General features: G+C 46.7%; 1 protein-coding gene across 4 annotated transcripts in view; it reads left to right on the plus strand.

Moving 5' to 3' along the window:
- Positions 1 to 16,948, plus strand: part of asrgl1 (asparaginase and isoaspartyl peptidase 1) — an 81,541-nt gene that overhangs the window by 19,486 nt on the left and 45,107 nt on the right. For all 4 annotated transcript variants that reach the window (XM_068020109.1, XM_068020114.1, XM_068020110.1 and 1 more), the window contains exon 3: positions 5,556 to 5,698. In XM_068020109.1, the coding sequence (XP_067876210.1) occupies positions 5,556 to 5,698 (143 nt within the window). The remainder of the gene's footprint in view (positions 1 to 5,555; positions 5,699 to 16,948) is intronic.

Here is a 16,948-nt window from a genome sequence, read left to right on the forward strand (position 1 = left end):
CCTATGAAATTTTCCAGTTCAGGGCGAGAACAGGAAACGGCACCTATAGTCATCAATGTACCGGAAGAAAAGGTGAGTAAGGGTGCCTGAATAGGATTGGAACAAGGAATGTTCCTGTTATGACCCGGTGAGAAAGGTGTCTAGGGGTCCCTTTCAGCCTTCACTTGGTTTTACCGTAACAGGGTTTAATTTTAAACACACCGTGTTTTTAGCTCCCCCTTGGTGAATCCTTGTTCACCGCTTTCCAGTTATAAGGCAAAGAAACGAGCACAAACAGATTTTCTTGGGTTTAAAGAAGAAAAGTCGAAATTTATTAAACTTGAACTTAAACTCTAATTTGGTTGGCACCTACAAATACAGGAAGCACCCATGCTAGCATGCATATGCAATACACACATGTGAATAGAGACAGAAAAGAGCAGAAGAAAAATAAAGTGGAAAAGTTTGAGGCAATATCTGAAGAGTTGTTGTTACGGTTCTTTGAGCTCACTGTAGAGTCCTTGATTGTAGGTAGATCTTGCTTTTCGTTGGGGCCCAGTATTCTTCTTCGACCTTGTTTGCTGCAGGAGACCTTTCTCTTGGGGTTCATGTGTCATCAGTGGATTCAGAAGCTTGTGAGAAAGAGAGGAGAGCAGTCAGGAGAGAGATCTTAGTCCAGGAGCAAAGAGTCTTTGAGTTCAAACTCTCTGTGGCTTGTTCAGAAGACAGGACCAGCCATTTAGTCATATGACCAGCTTGTCTAACCAGTCCTGGCTCCTGTGGATTGCATCACCCCAGCAGGCCCTGGAATGTGCTCCTACCCATCACTGTCCAGTGATCAACATCCATTGTGGGTTGAATGTGTCAGAGAATGCTCCTTTTGTCTTTCCAAGTACTGTGCAAATATCTTTTGCAGCCATGGCTAGTCAGTTTAACAAGTTATTTCCTTGCTCCAGCAACAGTTAAAAATCAATGTTCATGACATAATTAATGTGCCTCATTCTTGGCGGGTGGGGGCCTAGCATGGTAGTTCCACATATCCCACAAAATGGCAGGCATAGCTAACTGTGAGTACCCATAGCAACACCTTTTTGCAGTAAGTGAGTGAAGTTGAAGAGAAGTTGTTCAATGTGAAAACCAGTTCAGCCAGGTGGAGGAGGGTGGTGGTGGATGGGGACTAATTGGACCTCCATTCTAGGAAGAAGCAGTGAGCTCTCAGGCCATCCTGTTTGTGGGATGGCGATGGAGAGGGATTGAATGTCCATGGTGAATAGGAAAACAGAAACTGTTGAAGTGACGGAGAGCATTGGAGATCTAAAATAGACTTTTTCCCTAATTGGTTCCACAAAGTATTTTTCTGGGAAACTGTCTTGAATGTATTCCACAAACTTTTCCTCCAAACTACTTTTGACCTCCATCAGGTCAGCTCTATGTCGTTCCTTTATTTAAAAAAAGGCTCAACCTGTTCAATCTTACATGGCTTCCTTCTGCGCTGTAACGATTCTGTGATCTTTCCTGACAGCTGTAATCTCTCAGTTCTGGTACCAACCTTGTTGATCTGTTTTGCACAATCTCCATTGCTTCTATGTCCTGTTTATAGATGGAGACCAGAACTTCACTACTTTTGAATTGCTTTGCTGACCTGCAATGCTGCTTTTAATTATTTATTAACCTGTCTCCCGAGATCCCTCTTGCTCTTCGACCTCATTCAGTTTATGATTTTCTAAGGTGTAGGTGATGTTTCTGTTTTTCCTACCAAACTGCATTGCCTCATATTTATCTGTTAAAGTCCATTTGCCACCTAACTGCTTAGTCTGCAAGTTTTCTAATGTCTTTTTGTATGATGTTGCATTCTTCCTCCGTGTTAGCTACCTCGCCCCCACCCAGTTTGTCATCATCTGCAATTTTGATACTGAGTAACTTGTTCCTAAGTCCAAATCATTATTATAAATAACAGTGGGCCCAGCACTGGTCCCTGTGTGGCACTGCTTTCTACTTGCTGCAATCTGAATAACTATCCGAGCTTGTCACTGGTATCAGACCCACCTGCCGTCCATGTCTCTGCTTTAAAGACGTCTGCAAACGCGACATGAAGTCCTGTGACATTGATCACAAGTCGTGGGAGTCAGTTGCCAGCGATCGCCAGAGCTGGCGGGGCTAAAGTGTGGCAAGTCGAAGAGACTTCGCAGTTGGCAGGAAAAAAGACAGAAGCGCAAGGGGAGAGCCAACTGTGTGACAGCCCCGACAACCAATTTTATCTGCAGCACCTGTGGAAGAATCTGTCACTCTAATATTGACGTTAGAGCCACTCCAGGCGCTGCTCCACAATCCACTGACCACCTCCAGGTGCTTACCCATTGTCTCTCGAGACAAGGAGGCCAAAGAAGAAGAACCCCTTACTCTGTTACTTTTTTTTACTCAAATTGTTATCCATTCAGCTATTTGTCCCCTGATTCACATGCCTAACTTTTGAGCCTACCATGTACCTTACCGAAGGTTAATTGAAAATCTAAGTTTATGACATCTACTGAATTACCTTCATCGAATCTTTGTTACCTCTTCAAAGGCGTCTATCAGGTTACTTGAGCATGATTTCATCTTTTGGAGTCCATGCTGATTACCTCTTTATTGTATTTTCTATATTCAGATGCTGACTTTTTTTATGATTTGTTAATCTGTTTCCCTAATCCCTTTTGCTCTTCAACCCCATTTAATTTACCTTCTATTTACCTGTTAAAGCCCTTCTACCACTTAACTGATCAGTCTGCAAGTTTCTAATGGCCTTTTGTATGATATTGCGTTCTTCCTCTGTGTCTGCTCTTTTTGTGGGGAAAAAATTTTGCATATCAGTGGGACTGCAAAAGCACTAAGATATACAAAACCCTGGCTGGCTCATACCTGGAGTACTGTGTTCAGTTCTGGGCACCAGACATTGGGAAGGATGTATTGGCCTTTGAGGGGGTGCAGCATGCGTTTACCTGAATGATGCCTGCACTTCAAGGGTTGAATTGTAAGGAGATATTAGACAAATATGTCAGAACAGTCATTATGGCTGAGAAGTAGGCCATTCAATCCATTGAGTCCATGCCAGCTCTCTGTTGAGCGATCCAATCAGTTCTATTCCCCTGCTCTGTTCTTGCAAGTTTATTTCCCTCAAGTGCCTATCCAATTTGCTTTTGAAATCACGGTTTCTGCTTCCACCACCCTTGTAAGCAGCAAGTTCCAGGTCCTTATCGCTCGCTGTGTAAAATAATGTTCCTCCTCACATTTCCGGCCACCACCACCAACCCCCCCCCCCCCTCACCATCTCTGCCCCTAGTCCTTGTACCATCAGCTAATGGGAACAGCTTTTCTTTGTCTACCTTATCTAAACCTATCATAATCTTGTACATCTCCTTTGCTCCAAGGAGAAGAACCCCAGTTTCTCCAACCTAACCTTGTAGCTAAAACACCCTCTCCCTAGAATCATTCTGGTAGATCTCCTCTGTGCCCTCTCAGGGACCTCCACATCCTCTGGAGGCACGGTGACCAGAACTGGATGCAATTTTCCAGGTTGAACTCCATCTGCCACTTCTCAGCCCAACTCTGCATCCTGTCATGTTTACCTTTGCTTTTTTTTTGACTTAAGAGTGTTGTAAATGTGTGCGCTTACATTTAGCATAGAGTGGAGCCGCTATTTGTTTGGTAACTTGACTTCCTCATGCTACTCACGGGCGGCACAGTGGCGCAGTGGTTAGCACTGCAGTCTCACAGCTCCAGCGACCCGGGTTCAATTCTGGGTACTGCCTGTGTGGAGTTTGCAAGTTCTCTCTGTGTCTGCGTGGGTTTCCTCTGGGTGCTCCGGTTTCCTCCCACAGCCAAAAGACTTGCAGGTTGATAGATAAATTGGCCATTATAAATTGCCCCTCGTATAGGTAGGTGGTAGGGAAATATAGGGACAGGTGGGGATGTTTGGTAGGAATATGGGATTAGTGTAGGATTAGTATAAATGGGTGGTTGATGGTCGGCACGGACTCGGTCGGCCGAAGGGCCTGTTTCAGTGCTGTATCTCTAATCATAATCATAATCAAAGGAATAAAGGTATATGAGGGCAGGGGGGTACGAGGCTCAAATTTTAATTCTTTCATGCGATTGAGCATCACTGGCAAGGCCAACATTTACTACCCATCCCCAATTGTCCTCGAGAAGGTGATGGTAAGCCGTCTTCTTGAACCACTGTAGTTCATGTGGTGTAGGTACACCCGCAGTGCGGTTAGGAAGGGAGTTTCAAGTTTTTGACCCAGCAATCAAGTTGCATGTCAGGATACTGTGTGGATTGAGGGGAATTTGCAGCTGGTGGTGGCCCCATGTGTTTGCTGTCCATGTCCTTCTAGCTGGTAGAGGTGGCAGTGGGGTGCCGATCAAATGGGCTGCTTTGCTCTGGATGGTGTGGAGCTTCTTGAGTGTTGTTTGCTTGCTCTTGTAGCATTTTGGCAGAACTGATAGGGAAAGGCATTATATACTTAATGGCACAGTTTTAAATAGGGTCCAGGAACAGAGGGACCTGGGGGTGCACGTGCCTAGATCTTTGGAAGAGACAGGACACATTAAGAGAGGAGTTAACAAAGCATATGGGATATTGGACTTTATAGAGGTCGTGAATACAAAAGCAGGGAAGTTATGCTGAACCTTTATAAAGTTCTGGTTACGCTGCAGCTAGAATACTAACATGTCTGTGACTGAAATCAGTAACTCTCCAAGCCAGGGTGAAGTAACTTGGGATAAGTTAAAGGCACTGTCTATGGAAGAGTTGAGAAAAATGGCTGAGCAGTGTGGGATCACCGTATCATGGGAGGACGTCTGAACTTCTAAGACTAGTGGCCAACCATTTTTCCCTTGAATCTGAAGGAGCAGAAGCAAGATTAGAAATAGATTCCAACAAGGTATTGCGAGCAAAGATATAATTGGAACAGAGGAAACTTGAATTTGAAGAAAGAGAGAGACAGGAGAGAGAAGGAACTTGAAGAAAAAGAGAGAGCCTTCCAGAAGGAATGCGAGGAGAGAGAGCTGAGGCAGCTTGAGCTAACTTGGGGGCGACAGAGTAACCCCAGTGAAGCATGGCCAGTATGGAGGATCATAATTCGGGGCTGGGTACAGAATTGTTAAAACCCATTGTCCTTTAACTGTTACAACCTTGCACCATGCTTTCAAAAGGGTTTTTGATCTGTTCCTTGTTCTCATGGTAACCAAGATTTATGGCTTATCTCTGGGAAGAATTGGTGTGAGGTTACATGTCTCTCCGAAATCCATTTTACACTGCATTAAAGATCACCAGTTTTAAAAACATAACCGTACTACAAAGTCCAGCAATCATAACACTATTAGCCTTTTACCTTTGAACTCAGCTGATTATTTGTGGGGATGGAAACTGGAGAATCATTGAAAATGTAAGTGGACACCAGCATAAGCTGTGTATTAATGCAGGAGAAAGCTGAAACTGGGCCTGGGCGACTCTGCTTTTGATGGAAAAGCCATTGCTAGAGCAGGAACCTCAAATGAGACAATATGGCTATAAATTTCCTTCCTTTTGGATTTAGGTTGTGGATCTGTGCTCAACGAATGTGGTGAAACTGAGCTTGATGCCATGATCATGGATGGGAAAAGCCTTGATGCAGGAGCAGTCGCAGCTGTCAGAAACATAGCTAATCCAACCAAGCTTGCTCGACTGGTTCTGGAACAGGTAGAATTTGCTCCTGGCTATATATTGTAGCTCTTTTCCCCTTAAAGATCAGAATGAGGCAATATTTAAAGGATGTGTTACTTCTTTGGCATAATTATTTTCTCCTACAAACAACCTGTGGGTTTAACAACTTGCAAAACTATAGATTTGAGTACATTTTACAAATAACAGTACTGGAGTCTGTGGGGAGAGATCATAGGTGAGCTCTCCATATTTTAACAGTGATATTAAGACTCAGCCTAAGCTGCACAGTCTAAAGCCAGGTGGAATGCCAATGGTTGCTGCTCCTGGTGAGCAAGGCTTTGTGCTGGGACCCTGCATTGGTGAAATTTCCCCATGAGTTCATTTCACAATATCACAACATTGACTACACTTCAACAGTACTTCATTGGATGTGAAGCACTTTGGGATATTCTGAGGTGAAAAGCAATCTATCTTCATTAAGTAACTTGTTATTCCTCAACCTGTGTTTTCGGGATAGCAGATATTGTGTTGTTATGTCACTTAGTCCCTGCAGAGGACAGTAAATCTCTTAGTGGAAGGAAAGAATGGTTACGTGTCCTCGTTCATCAATGGGAACTATCTGCTGAACCTCTGGATCACTATTTTACGGTGGAAGCTGCCTGCTGCAGGCAGGTCATCTTGAAGTATGAACAGCATCACAAATCAACCACAGACCTGCAAAATTAAGCACTTAAAAAAAAAAGTACTGTCGTCGGACTGAATAAATCTCTTTATGGAAACATACTTTTCCTCCTCTCTTGCATGCAGCTAAACAAAATTATCATGTCTGTTATGTGATCCATTTCAGAGTTGTATTTTCCTCTCTATGGCAACAATTTTCACAATTTTAAGGAGCGGTCCTGTAATAATCTAGGCTGTAGCATTGTGAATGCACCCTGTTTATATTCTAATTTAAAGCAGCCAAGTGTGAAGTGATGCATTTTGGGAAGTTAAACCAGGGCAGGACATTTACAGTGAATGGCAGGGCCCTGGGGAGTGTTGTTGAGCAGAGAGACCTCGGGGTATAAGTACGGAGACTTGGTTATCACAGGGGCAGGAATGGATGTTGGATGTTCCGGGGTTTAGATGTTTCAAAAGGAATAGGGAGGGAGGTAAAAGAGGTGGGGGAGTGGCATTGCTAATCAGGGATAGTATCACAGCTGCAGAAAGGGAGGTCGTCGAGGAGGGTTTGTCTACTGAGTCATTATGGGTGGAAGTCAGAAACAGGAAAGGAGCAGTCATTTTATTGGGAGTTTTCTATAGACCCCCCAATAGCAACAGAGACACGGAGGAACAGATTGGGAGGCAGATTTTGGAAAGGTGCAGAAGTAACAGGGTGGTTGTCATGGGTGACTTCAACTTCCCTAATATTGATTGGAACCTCCTTAGTGCAAATAGTTTGGATGGAGCAGATTTTGTCAGGTGTGTCCAGGAAGGTTTCCTGACTCAATATGTAGATAGGCCAACGAGAGGGGAGGCTATGTTGGACTTGGTGCTTGGCAACGAACCAGGCCAGGTGGCAGATCTCTCGGTGTGAGAGCATTTCGGTGATAGTGATCACAACTCCCTGACCTTTACTATAGTCATGGAGAGGGACAGGAGCAGACGGGATGGGAAAATATTTAATTGGGGGAGGGGGAATTACAATGCAATTAGGCAGGAACTGGGGAGCTTAAATTGGGAACAGATGTTCTCAGGGAAATGCATGACAGAAATGTGGAGGTTGTTTAGGGAGCACATGCTGCGACTGCTGGATAGGTTTGTCCCGATGAGGCAAGGAAGGGATGGTAGGGTGAAAGAACCTTGAATTACAAGAAATGTGGAACAGCTAGTCAAGAGGAAGAAGGAAGCTTACTTAATGTTGAGGAAGCAAGGATCAGACAGGGCTCTAGAGGGTTACAAGGTAGCCAGGAAGGAACTGAAGAATGGACTTAGGAGAGCTAGAAGGGGACATGAAAAAGTCTTGGCTGGTAGAATTAAGGAAAATCCCAAGGCGTTCTACACTTATGTGAGGAACAAGAGGATGGCCAGAGTGAGGGTAGGGCCGATCAGGGATAGTGGAGGGAACTTGTGCCTTGAGTCGGAGGAGGTAGGGGAGGTCCTTAATGAATACTTTGCTTCAGTATTCACTAGTGAGAGGGACCTTGTCGTTTGTGAGGACAGCGTGAAACAGGCTGATATGCTCGAACAGGTTAATGTTAAGAAGGAGGATGTGCTGGAAATTTTGAAAGACATGAGGATAGATAAGTCCCCGGGGCCAGACGGGATATACCCAAAGTTATTACGGGAAGCGAGGGAAGAGATTGCCGCGCCTTTGGCGATGATCTTTGTGTCCTCACTGTCCACTGGAGTAGTACCAGATGATTGGAGGGTGGCAAATGTTATTCCCTTCTTCAAGAAAGGGAATAGGGATCTTTTCTTTTTTTTCTTTTGGGCCTCCTTATCTCGAGAGACAATGGATACGCGCCTGGAGGTGGTCAGTGGTTTGTGAAGCAGCGCCTGGAGTGGCTATACAGGCCAATTCTGGAGTGACAGGCTCTTCCACAGGTGCTGCAGAGAAATTTGTTTGTTGGGGCTGTTGCACAGTTGGCTCTCCCCTTGCGCCTCTGTCTTTTTTCCTGCCAACTACTAAGTCTCTTCGACTCGCCACAATTTAGCCCTGTCTTTATGGCTGCCCGCCAGCTCTGGCGAATGCTGGCAACTGACTCCCACGACTTGTGATCAATGTCACACGATTTCATGTCGCGTTTGCAGACGTCTTTATAACGGAGACATGGACGGCCGGTGGGTCTGATACCAGTGGCGAGCTCGCTGTACAATGTGTCTTTGGGGATCCTGCCATCTTCCATGCGGCTCACATGGCCAAGCCATCTCAAGCGCCGCTGACTCAGTAGTGTGTATAAGCTGGGGGTGTTGGCCGCTTCAAGGACTTCTGTGTTGGAGATATAGTCCTGCCACCTGATGCCAAGTATTCTCCGAAGGCAGCGAAGATGGAATGAATTGAGACGTCGCTCTTGGCTGGCACACGTTGTCCAGACCTCGCTGCCGTAGAGCAAGGTACTGAGGACACAGGCCTGATACACTCGGACTTTTGTGTTCCGTGTCAGTGCGCCATTTTCCCACACTCTCTTGGCCAGTCTGAACATAGCAGTGGAAGCCTTACCCATGCGCTTGTTGATTTCTGCATCTAGAGACAGGTTACTGGTGATAGTTGAGCCTAGGTAGGTGAACTCTTGAACCACTTCCAGAGCGTGGTCGCCAATATTGATGGATGGAGCATTTCTGACATCCTGCCCCATGATGTTCGTTTTCTTGAGGCTGATGGTTAGGCCAAATTCATTGCAGGCAGCCGCAAACCTGTCGATGAGACTCTGCAGGCATTCTTCAGTGTGAGATGTTAAAGCAGCATCGTCAGCAAAGAGGAGTTCTCTGATGAGGACTTTCCGTACTTTGGACTTCGCTCTTAGACGGGCAAGGTTGAACAACCTGCCCCCTGATCTTGTGTGGAGGAAAATTCCTTCTTCAGAGGATTTGAACGCATGTGAAAGCAGCAGGGAGAAGAAAATCCCAAAAAAGTGTGGGTGCGAGAACACAGCCCTGTTTCACACCACTCAGGATAGGAAAGGGCTCTGATGAGGAGCCACCATGTTGAATTGTGCCTTTCATATTATCATGGAATGAGGTGATGATACTTAGTAGCTTTGGTGGACATCCGATCTTTTCTAGTAGTCTGAAGAGACCACGTCTGCTGACGAGGTCAAAGGCTTTGGTGAGATCAATGAAAGCAATGTAGAGGGGCATCTGTTGTTCACGGCATTTCTCCTGTATCTGACGAAGGGAGAACAGCATGTCAATAGTCGATCTCTCTGCACGAAAGCCACACTGTGCCTCAGGGTAGACGCGCTCGGCCAGCTTCTGGAGCCTGTTCAGAGCGACTCGAGCAAAGACTTTCCCCACTATGCTGAGCAGGGAGATTCCACGGTAGTTGTTGCAGTCACCGCGGTCACCTTTGTTTTTATAGAGGGTGATGATGTTGGCATCGCGCATGTCCTGGGGTACTGCTCCCTCGTCCCAGCACAGGCATAGCAGTTCATGTAGTGCTGAGAGTATAGCAGGCTTAGCACTCTTGATTATTTCAGGGGTAATGCTGTCCTTCCCAGGGGCTTTTCCGCTGGCTAGGGAATCAATGGCATCACCGAGTTCCGATTTGGTTGGCTGTATGTCCAGCTCATCCATGACTGGTAGAGGCTGGGCTGCATTGAGGGCAGTCTCAGTGACAGCATTCTCCCTGGAGTACAGTTCTAGGTAGTGCTCAACCCAGTGGTCCATCTGTTTGCGTTGGTCAGTGATTATGTCCCCCGATTTAGATTTGAGGGGGGTGATCTTCTTGATGGTTGGCCCAAGAGCTCTCTTCATGCCATCATACATTCCTCTGATGTTTCCGGTGTCTGAGGCCAGCTGAATATGACTGCATAGGTGTTGCCAGTAGTCGTTTGCGCAACGCCTAGCTGTTCTTTGTGCAGTACTTCTGGCTGCTTTAAGTGCTGCGGATGTTAAATCGCTGGGGGCTTTCTTGTAGTTCAAAAGTGCAATGCGCTTAGCGGCTATGACAGGTTCCAGCTCTTCATTATGAGATTGAAACCAGTCTGCATTTCTCTTCGCACTTTTGCCGTAGGTGGTCAAAGCTGACTCATAGATGGCGTCTCTGATGTGGGCCCACTTGGTCTCAGCATCCCCTGTGGGAGTGTTTTGAAGGGCTGTTACAAGTGAATTTAGAAATTTTTGTAACAGCTGTGGGTGAGAAATTCTGCTCGTGTTGATGCGCGGGTGGCCCTTCTGCTTGGAATGATGCAACTTCTTTGGTCTGAGTCTAACCTTGCTGCACACCAGGGAGTGGTCGGTGTCGCAGTCCGCACTGTGGAAGCTGCGTGTGATTTGAACACTGTTTAAGGCGGCTCGCCTTGTGACAATGAGGTCTAGCTGGTGCCAACGACGTGATCTTGGGTGCCTCCATGAAACCTGGTGACAGGGTTTAGTGTGAAAGAACGAGTTGGTGATGCAGAGGTTATGATAGGTACACAACTCAAGCAGTCTCTGCCCGTTCTCATTCATCCTTCCAACGCCATAGCGCCCAAGGCAGGAGGGCCATGAGTCATGGTCGGCCCCAACCCTGGCATTAAAGTCCCCCAGCAGGAATAGGTGTTCGGTGTTGGGGATGCTGCTAATGATGTTATGGAGTTGTTCATAGAACTGGTCTTTAGCTTCAGGTGCGGAACAGAGTGTTGGAGCATAGATGCTGAGTAGGTGTACTGGACCAGAGGTGGTGAGCAGTCGGATGGACAGTATGCGTTCCGAGCCATTTGAGGGAGGCTCTATCATGCTGAGCAAGGAGTTTCTGATGGCGAAGCCCACTCCATGCTGTCTTGGTTCTTCAGGATCCCTGCCCTGCCAGAAGAAGGTGTAGTCTTGCTCTGCTAGAGAGCCACTCGCGGGGAGGCGAGTCTCCTGAAGTGCTGCAATGTCCACATTGAGTCTACTGAGCTCGTTGTTAATGATGGCGGTCTTCCGAGAATCGTTGATTTGTGTAAGGTCTTCCGACAGGCCAGGACACATAGTTCTGACGTTCCAGCTTGCAAAGCGAAGGGCTGGTACCTTCTTTCCTTTTTTCATGTTGTTTGGTGCGGTGTATCAGTCCACCTTTCGGGCAATGACCCTGAGCTCCAAGCACCCATTGAAGCAGGCAGACTGTGGCGGGACAGAACCTTATTGACCGGGGGCTGCCCGGTTTGAGGCGGGCGGTAGCTGTCCAGTGAGGTGCAATGACCTCTCCCACCGACAAAGGCAACCCGTGGCGCCCAGTTTCTACGCCAATTTATCTGGACTTATAACCCGTAACTGCTGCCTTCCGTGTTGTTTCAGTCGCTGTGAGGCAACTATGGAGTGACCTCTCCATGGCGCATGCCTGGGCAAGTTTATGGAGGTTGAGAGTTGCCCAGTCGTCAAAATCCCCCTCTCGGCCTTTCTGGTGGGGTCCAAAGGAGTGCAGGACACGACGTTTGGCACCAGTATGGCTGCAGGAACTGCCGGAAACATGCCAAAGGTGACACATGACCGCCTACGGGGTTCCACTCTGGATTTTCTGTTAGGGTTTACTCCCTTAGCCTTGGTCTCTCCCGAGACGCCCACAAGGCAGTGGGGTTGTTGGGGCCCCTACACAGGTGTAGGATGGTGCCGGTGGGAGGAGGGGATGCAAGGGGGAGGGGTAGAGGGAGGGGGTGGGGGGGGGTGCAGGGGAAGGGGGTGCGGGGTGAAGATGGTGCAAGGGGGGGGCGGGCTGGGACGGGGTTGTGAGGGGGTGAGCTGAGAGGGTGGAGCAGGGAAGGGGACGGGGGTGGGGGGGGTGGAAGGGGGGTAAAGGGGGGGGGGAGGGGGGGTGGAATCTGGTGCAGGTAATAAGCCATTTCCTCAGTGCCCACCATCGACGTCCGGAAAGCTCATCCACGTCCTTCGGGAGGTGAAGCATCTTTTGGCAGACTTAGAGGTGATTACATTTGCTAAGGGTTTTTTTTTTTGCAGTGGTTTAAATAAAGGCATGCAGCATTGCCGACAGTGCGCTGTAGATGCTCTCCGAGCCATCTCCCGCGGGCGCTTTGAAGTTGCGGCCGGGGGGGCCGCTCGTGGATGTTTTGGGTGTTCGGGGCACCTTTTCACAGGACTTCTCTCGGGTCCCGCAGCTCCTTCTTCGCCTCAATGGACTTACCGCATGCCTTGGCTGCAGACGCTCTGGACTGTGAAGACAGCAGGATCGGAGATTAAAGTATCGGCAGCTGTGCTCGTCAGTTTCATCCGGATCAATTTCATTGAGAAAACAAAGAGCAGGTGTGGCTGGGGGAGGGCAGTGGGCCCAGGTAACATACACTAAACTAACTGTTAGCCTTTAGATAGGGCTAAAATGAACTGATTTAAAGAGCCAGGGGAATTTAAACAGTTTAAGAGGGCAGATTGGGGGAGAAAACGTTAGGGATGGGAGCAGATGGCCATGGATAGATTTGAACAGCAAGGGAGCTTCCTAGGGAGCTTCCAGCCCAGGAGCCATCTTGAAAGCTATTGACAACTAGGGATAACCCTGGGAATTACAGACCAGTCAATCTTACGTCGGTGGTGGGCAAATTATTGGAGAGGTTTCTGAGAGACAGGATTTATGATTATTTGGAAAAGCATAGTTTGATTAGAGATAGTCAGCATAGCTTTGTGAGGGGCAGGTCATGCCTCACAAGCCTTATTGAATTATTTGAGGATGTGACAAAACACATTGATGAAGGAAGAGCAGTGGATGTGGTTATATGGATTTTAGCAAGGCGTTTGATAAAGTTCCCCATGGTAGGCTCATTCAGAAAGTAAGGAGGCATGGGATACAGGAAAATTTGGCTGTCTGGATACAGAATTGGCTGGCCCATAGAAGATGGAAAGTATTCAGCCTGGAGCTCGGTGACCAGTGGTGTTCCGCAGGGATCTGTTCTGGGACCTCTGCTCTTTGTGATTTTTATAAATGACTTGGATGAGGAAGTGGAAGGCTGGGTTAGTAAGTTTGCCGATGACACAAAGGTTGCTGGAGTTGTGGATAGTGTGGAAGGCTGTTGTAGGTTGCAATGGGACAGTGACAGGATGCAGAGCTGGGCTGAGAAGTGGCAGATGGAGTTCAACCTGGAAAAGTGTGAAGTGATTCATTTTGGAAGGTCGAATTTGAATGCAGAATACAGGCTTAAAGACAGGATTCTTGGCAGTGTGGAGGAACAGAGGGATCTTGGGGTCCACGTCCATAGATCCCTCAAAGTTGCCACCCAAGTTGATAGGGTCGTTAAGAAGGCGTATGGTGTGTTGGCTTTCATTAACAGGGGGATTGAGTTTGAGCCGCGAGGTTATGCTGCAGCTCTATAAAGCCCTGGTTAGACCACACTTGGAATATTGTGTTCAGTTCTGGTCGCCTCATTATAGGAAGGATGTGGAAGCTTTAGAGAGGGTGCAGAGGAGATTTACCAGGATGCTGCCTGGACTGGAGGGCATGTCTTATGAAGAAAGGTTGAAGGAGCTAGGGCTTTTCTCATTGGAGCGAAGAAGGATGAGAGGTGACTTGATAGAGGGGTACAAGATGATGAGAGGCATAGATAGAGTGGATAGCCAGAGACTTTTTCCCAGGGCGGAAAGGGCTATCGCCAGGGGGCATAATTTTAAGGTGATTGGAGGAAGGTTTCGGGGAGATGTCAGAGGTAGGTTCTTTACACACAGAGTGGTGGGTGCGTGGAATGCACTGCCAGCGGTGGTAGTAGAAGCAGATACATTAGGGACATTTAAGCGACTCTTGGATAGGTACATGGATGATAGTAGAATGAAGGGTACGTAGGTAGTTTGATCTTAGAGTAGATTAAAGGGTCGGCACAACATCGTGGGCCAAAGGGCCTGTACTGTGCTATACTGTTCTATGTTCTATACATCGTTCCCTGAATGTGGCAACACAGGTAGACAGGATGGTGAAGAAGGCGTGTACATAATGTTGGTTAGGCCACATTTGCAGTACTGTGTGTAGTTCTGGTCGCCGCACTACAGGGAAGATGTGATTAAGCTAGAGAGGGTGCAGAAAAGATTCTCAAGAATGTTGCCTGGTTTGGAGGGTTTGAGTTACAAAGAGAGATTGGATAGGCTGGGTCTGTTTTCCCTGGAGCGAAGGAGGCTGTGAGGGGACATGATAGAAGTATATAAAATTATGAGAGGCATAGATAGGGTAGATAGCCAGAGTCTGTTTCCCATGGTAGGGGTGACTAAAACTAGAGGGCATAGATTTAAGGTGAGAGGGAGGAGGTTTAAAGGGGATCAAAGGGGTATATTTTTCACACAAAGAATAGAGGGTATCTGGAATGAGCTACCTGAGGAGGTGGTGGAGGCAGAAACAGTAGCGATATTTAAGAGGCATCTGGACAGGTACTTGAATGAGCAAGGCATAGAGGGATATGGAATTAATGCAGGCAGGTGGGATTAGTATAGATAGGCATTATGGTCGGCATGGACGCAGTGGGCCGAAGGGCCTGTTTCTTTGCTGTATGACTCTGAGAAACTACTATGCATGCAGGGCAGCAAGCAAATCCTCCAGGAACAACTGCAACCTCTACCTGTAGATGCCATGTTTTATTTAACAGGTACCTGGATGTTGTCACCTTCAGAGATGTATTTAAATACTACAAAGTGAAAATTCCATGCAAATCACCCAGTCTGCCACCATTACTTAGGTGGACACTCCACAGAAATAGAGGAAAAGTTTTAACTGTTTCAGCAAGGTTTCTGCCATTCTCTGAATGAAATTACTCCCAGAGATTGGTAGATCCCCACTCAATGGAACCTTGATATTGGTGTCTCAGTGCAGCAGAGGCAGTTCATCTATTTCGCTTTGCAGTGAGATTGCTGAAGTGATGAGTGCTGGCAGCAGCAATGTAAAACAAAGGAGCCTTGAAATACTATTTGACTTGTCCTTTGGTATGTCACAAATAAAATGTTCTCCTGCCCAGACATGAGCACATAATCTAGGCTCAGACATCGGTGCAGTACTGAAGGGGAGCAACATTGGTCAGAAATGTTGCCCAAATCAGGCCTGATGAGTTGTACAAACAGGACTCCACACTACTATTTGAAGAACGAGGGAGTATCCCGGCCAACACTAGTTCCTCAAGCAACACCACCAAATCCAATTAAATGGTCAGTCGCTTCTTCTGTTATTTGTGGAACCTTGCTGTGTGCGCTTTGACTGCTGTATTTCCCAACATAACAACAGTGACCGCACTTCAAGAGCAATTAATCTGTTTGAAACATCTGTTTGGGATGTCTGAGGACATGATGAGACACGATATCTGCAAGTTCTTCCTTTTGTTTCCTTCATTCTTTCCTCCCCTGCATTCATCCCAAATGAATAAGATCAGGAGCCCCTTTAGGAAATAGTAGTTCAGGATCCTATTGTTCGCTATGGTAACTCTGACAGGGCCTTTCACTCAGAAACTTGTCAACGTAACTCGCTCCCATTGTTGTAGGGCCAAAATTAAGGCAGTGAAGATAGGAATAATTCAATAACACAAAGTTTGATGCACTCCAAATGTATAACTATTTTTAGATTCAGTAGTGTTCCTTTTTTTTCCCCAAGAAATGTATTTCCCCTGCCATGGTATCCCACAACATGCACGGTGGGTGACTGTATCTGGTTTGGAACCAGACCTCTACTTTCAGGTATGGTCACCTAGTGATTTTGGTCATCAAGCATTGGATGGCAGAACCCGAGTTTTTAGTTGCTGCTCTTTAATTGCTGTCAGTATGTTTAGTACCTATTTAATACACGCACTCTTTTTTATTAATTCCCCTTTCAAACCTCTGTCTGGTTCTGCGCAGGGCAAAATCCCAACACTCTCCAAAACTGGGATGTTCTGGAAATGCCACATTCTCTGCCTGTGATTTTTTGACCATTAATCTTCGTGGTCGGAATATTTTGGGATAGCTGTGAGGAATTCTGATATATCCTCCTGCATGTGTCAGAAGTGGTGAAGCAGAAAACTCCAGCCAAAATGTGCCAAATCTGTCTCGGTTGCTGCAGCTCTCAACTAACTGTTAGGAATTGCAGATGGAAAGCCCAGTAATGGCTGTGCTGATCTTCCACCCCATCAATTTGCTTTCGCTAGTTCCACTGCAGCAACATGGCTGAGCTTGTAAACTCTGATAAGACAGAGTGTGGATGTAAACCAATTCCCTTCATTCTCCCACTGGCTATTGCTCTGATAAGTCAGGCCTAAAGACTGTAAATAAGCAAAGATGGTTCAGTTACTTAGATTTGCTCAATTACTGTTTTTTTTTTCTTGGGTGGAACTTTCAGGCCAGTGATATCTCTATTACACCAACTGAATCAGAAACACAACTGTTTCTTTTTGAATACCTCAGCCAAGTTCACGTGGACTGTGCAGTCTATTCCATAAATTGTGGCTCCACTTCCATGTCAATCCTTGGTCTGATGCTGCTGTTGTTCAGATTATAGGGAGTAAACTCAATAGATGCAGTCCAGAAAGCCATTCGTTAGCAAGTTTCATCCTGCTGGTTTGGTTATTTGGTTACATGTGCATAGTTCTGTGCATTTCTGTTCATTCCTGTATTTTCTCCCATCTCTCCTATTGGGGTCTGATTTCAATGGCGACCAGTTACTATTTCTTAACTCGCTGAAGA

Source organism: Heterodontus francisci, chromosome 3 (assembly GCF_036365525.1).
Source record: "Heterodontus francisci isolate sHetFra1 chromosome 3, sHetFra1.hap1, whole genome shotgun sequence".
Lineage (NCBI taxonomy): Eukaryota > Metazoa > Chordata > Chondrichthyes > Heterodontiformes > Heterodontidae > Heterodontus > Heterodontus francisci.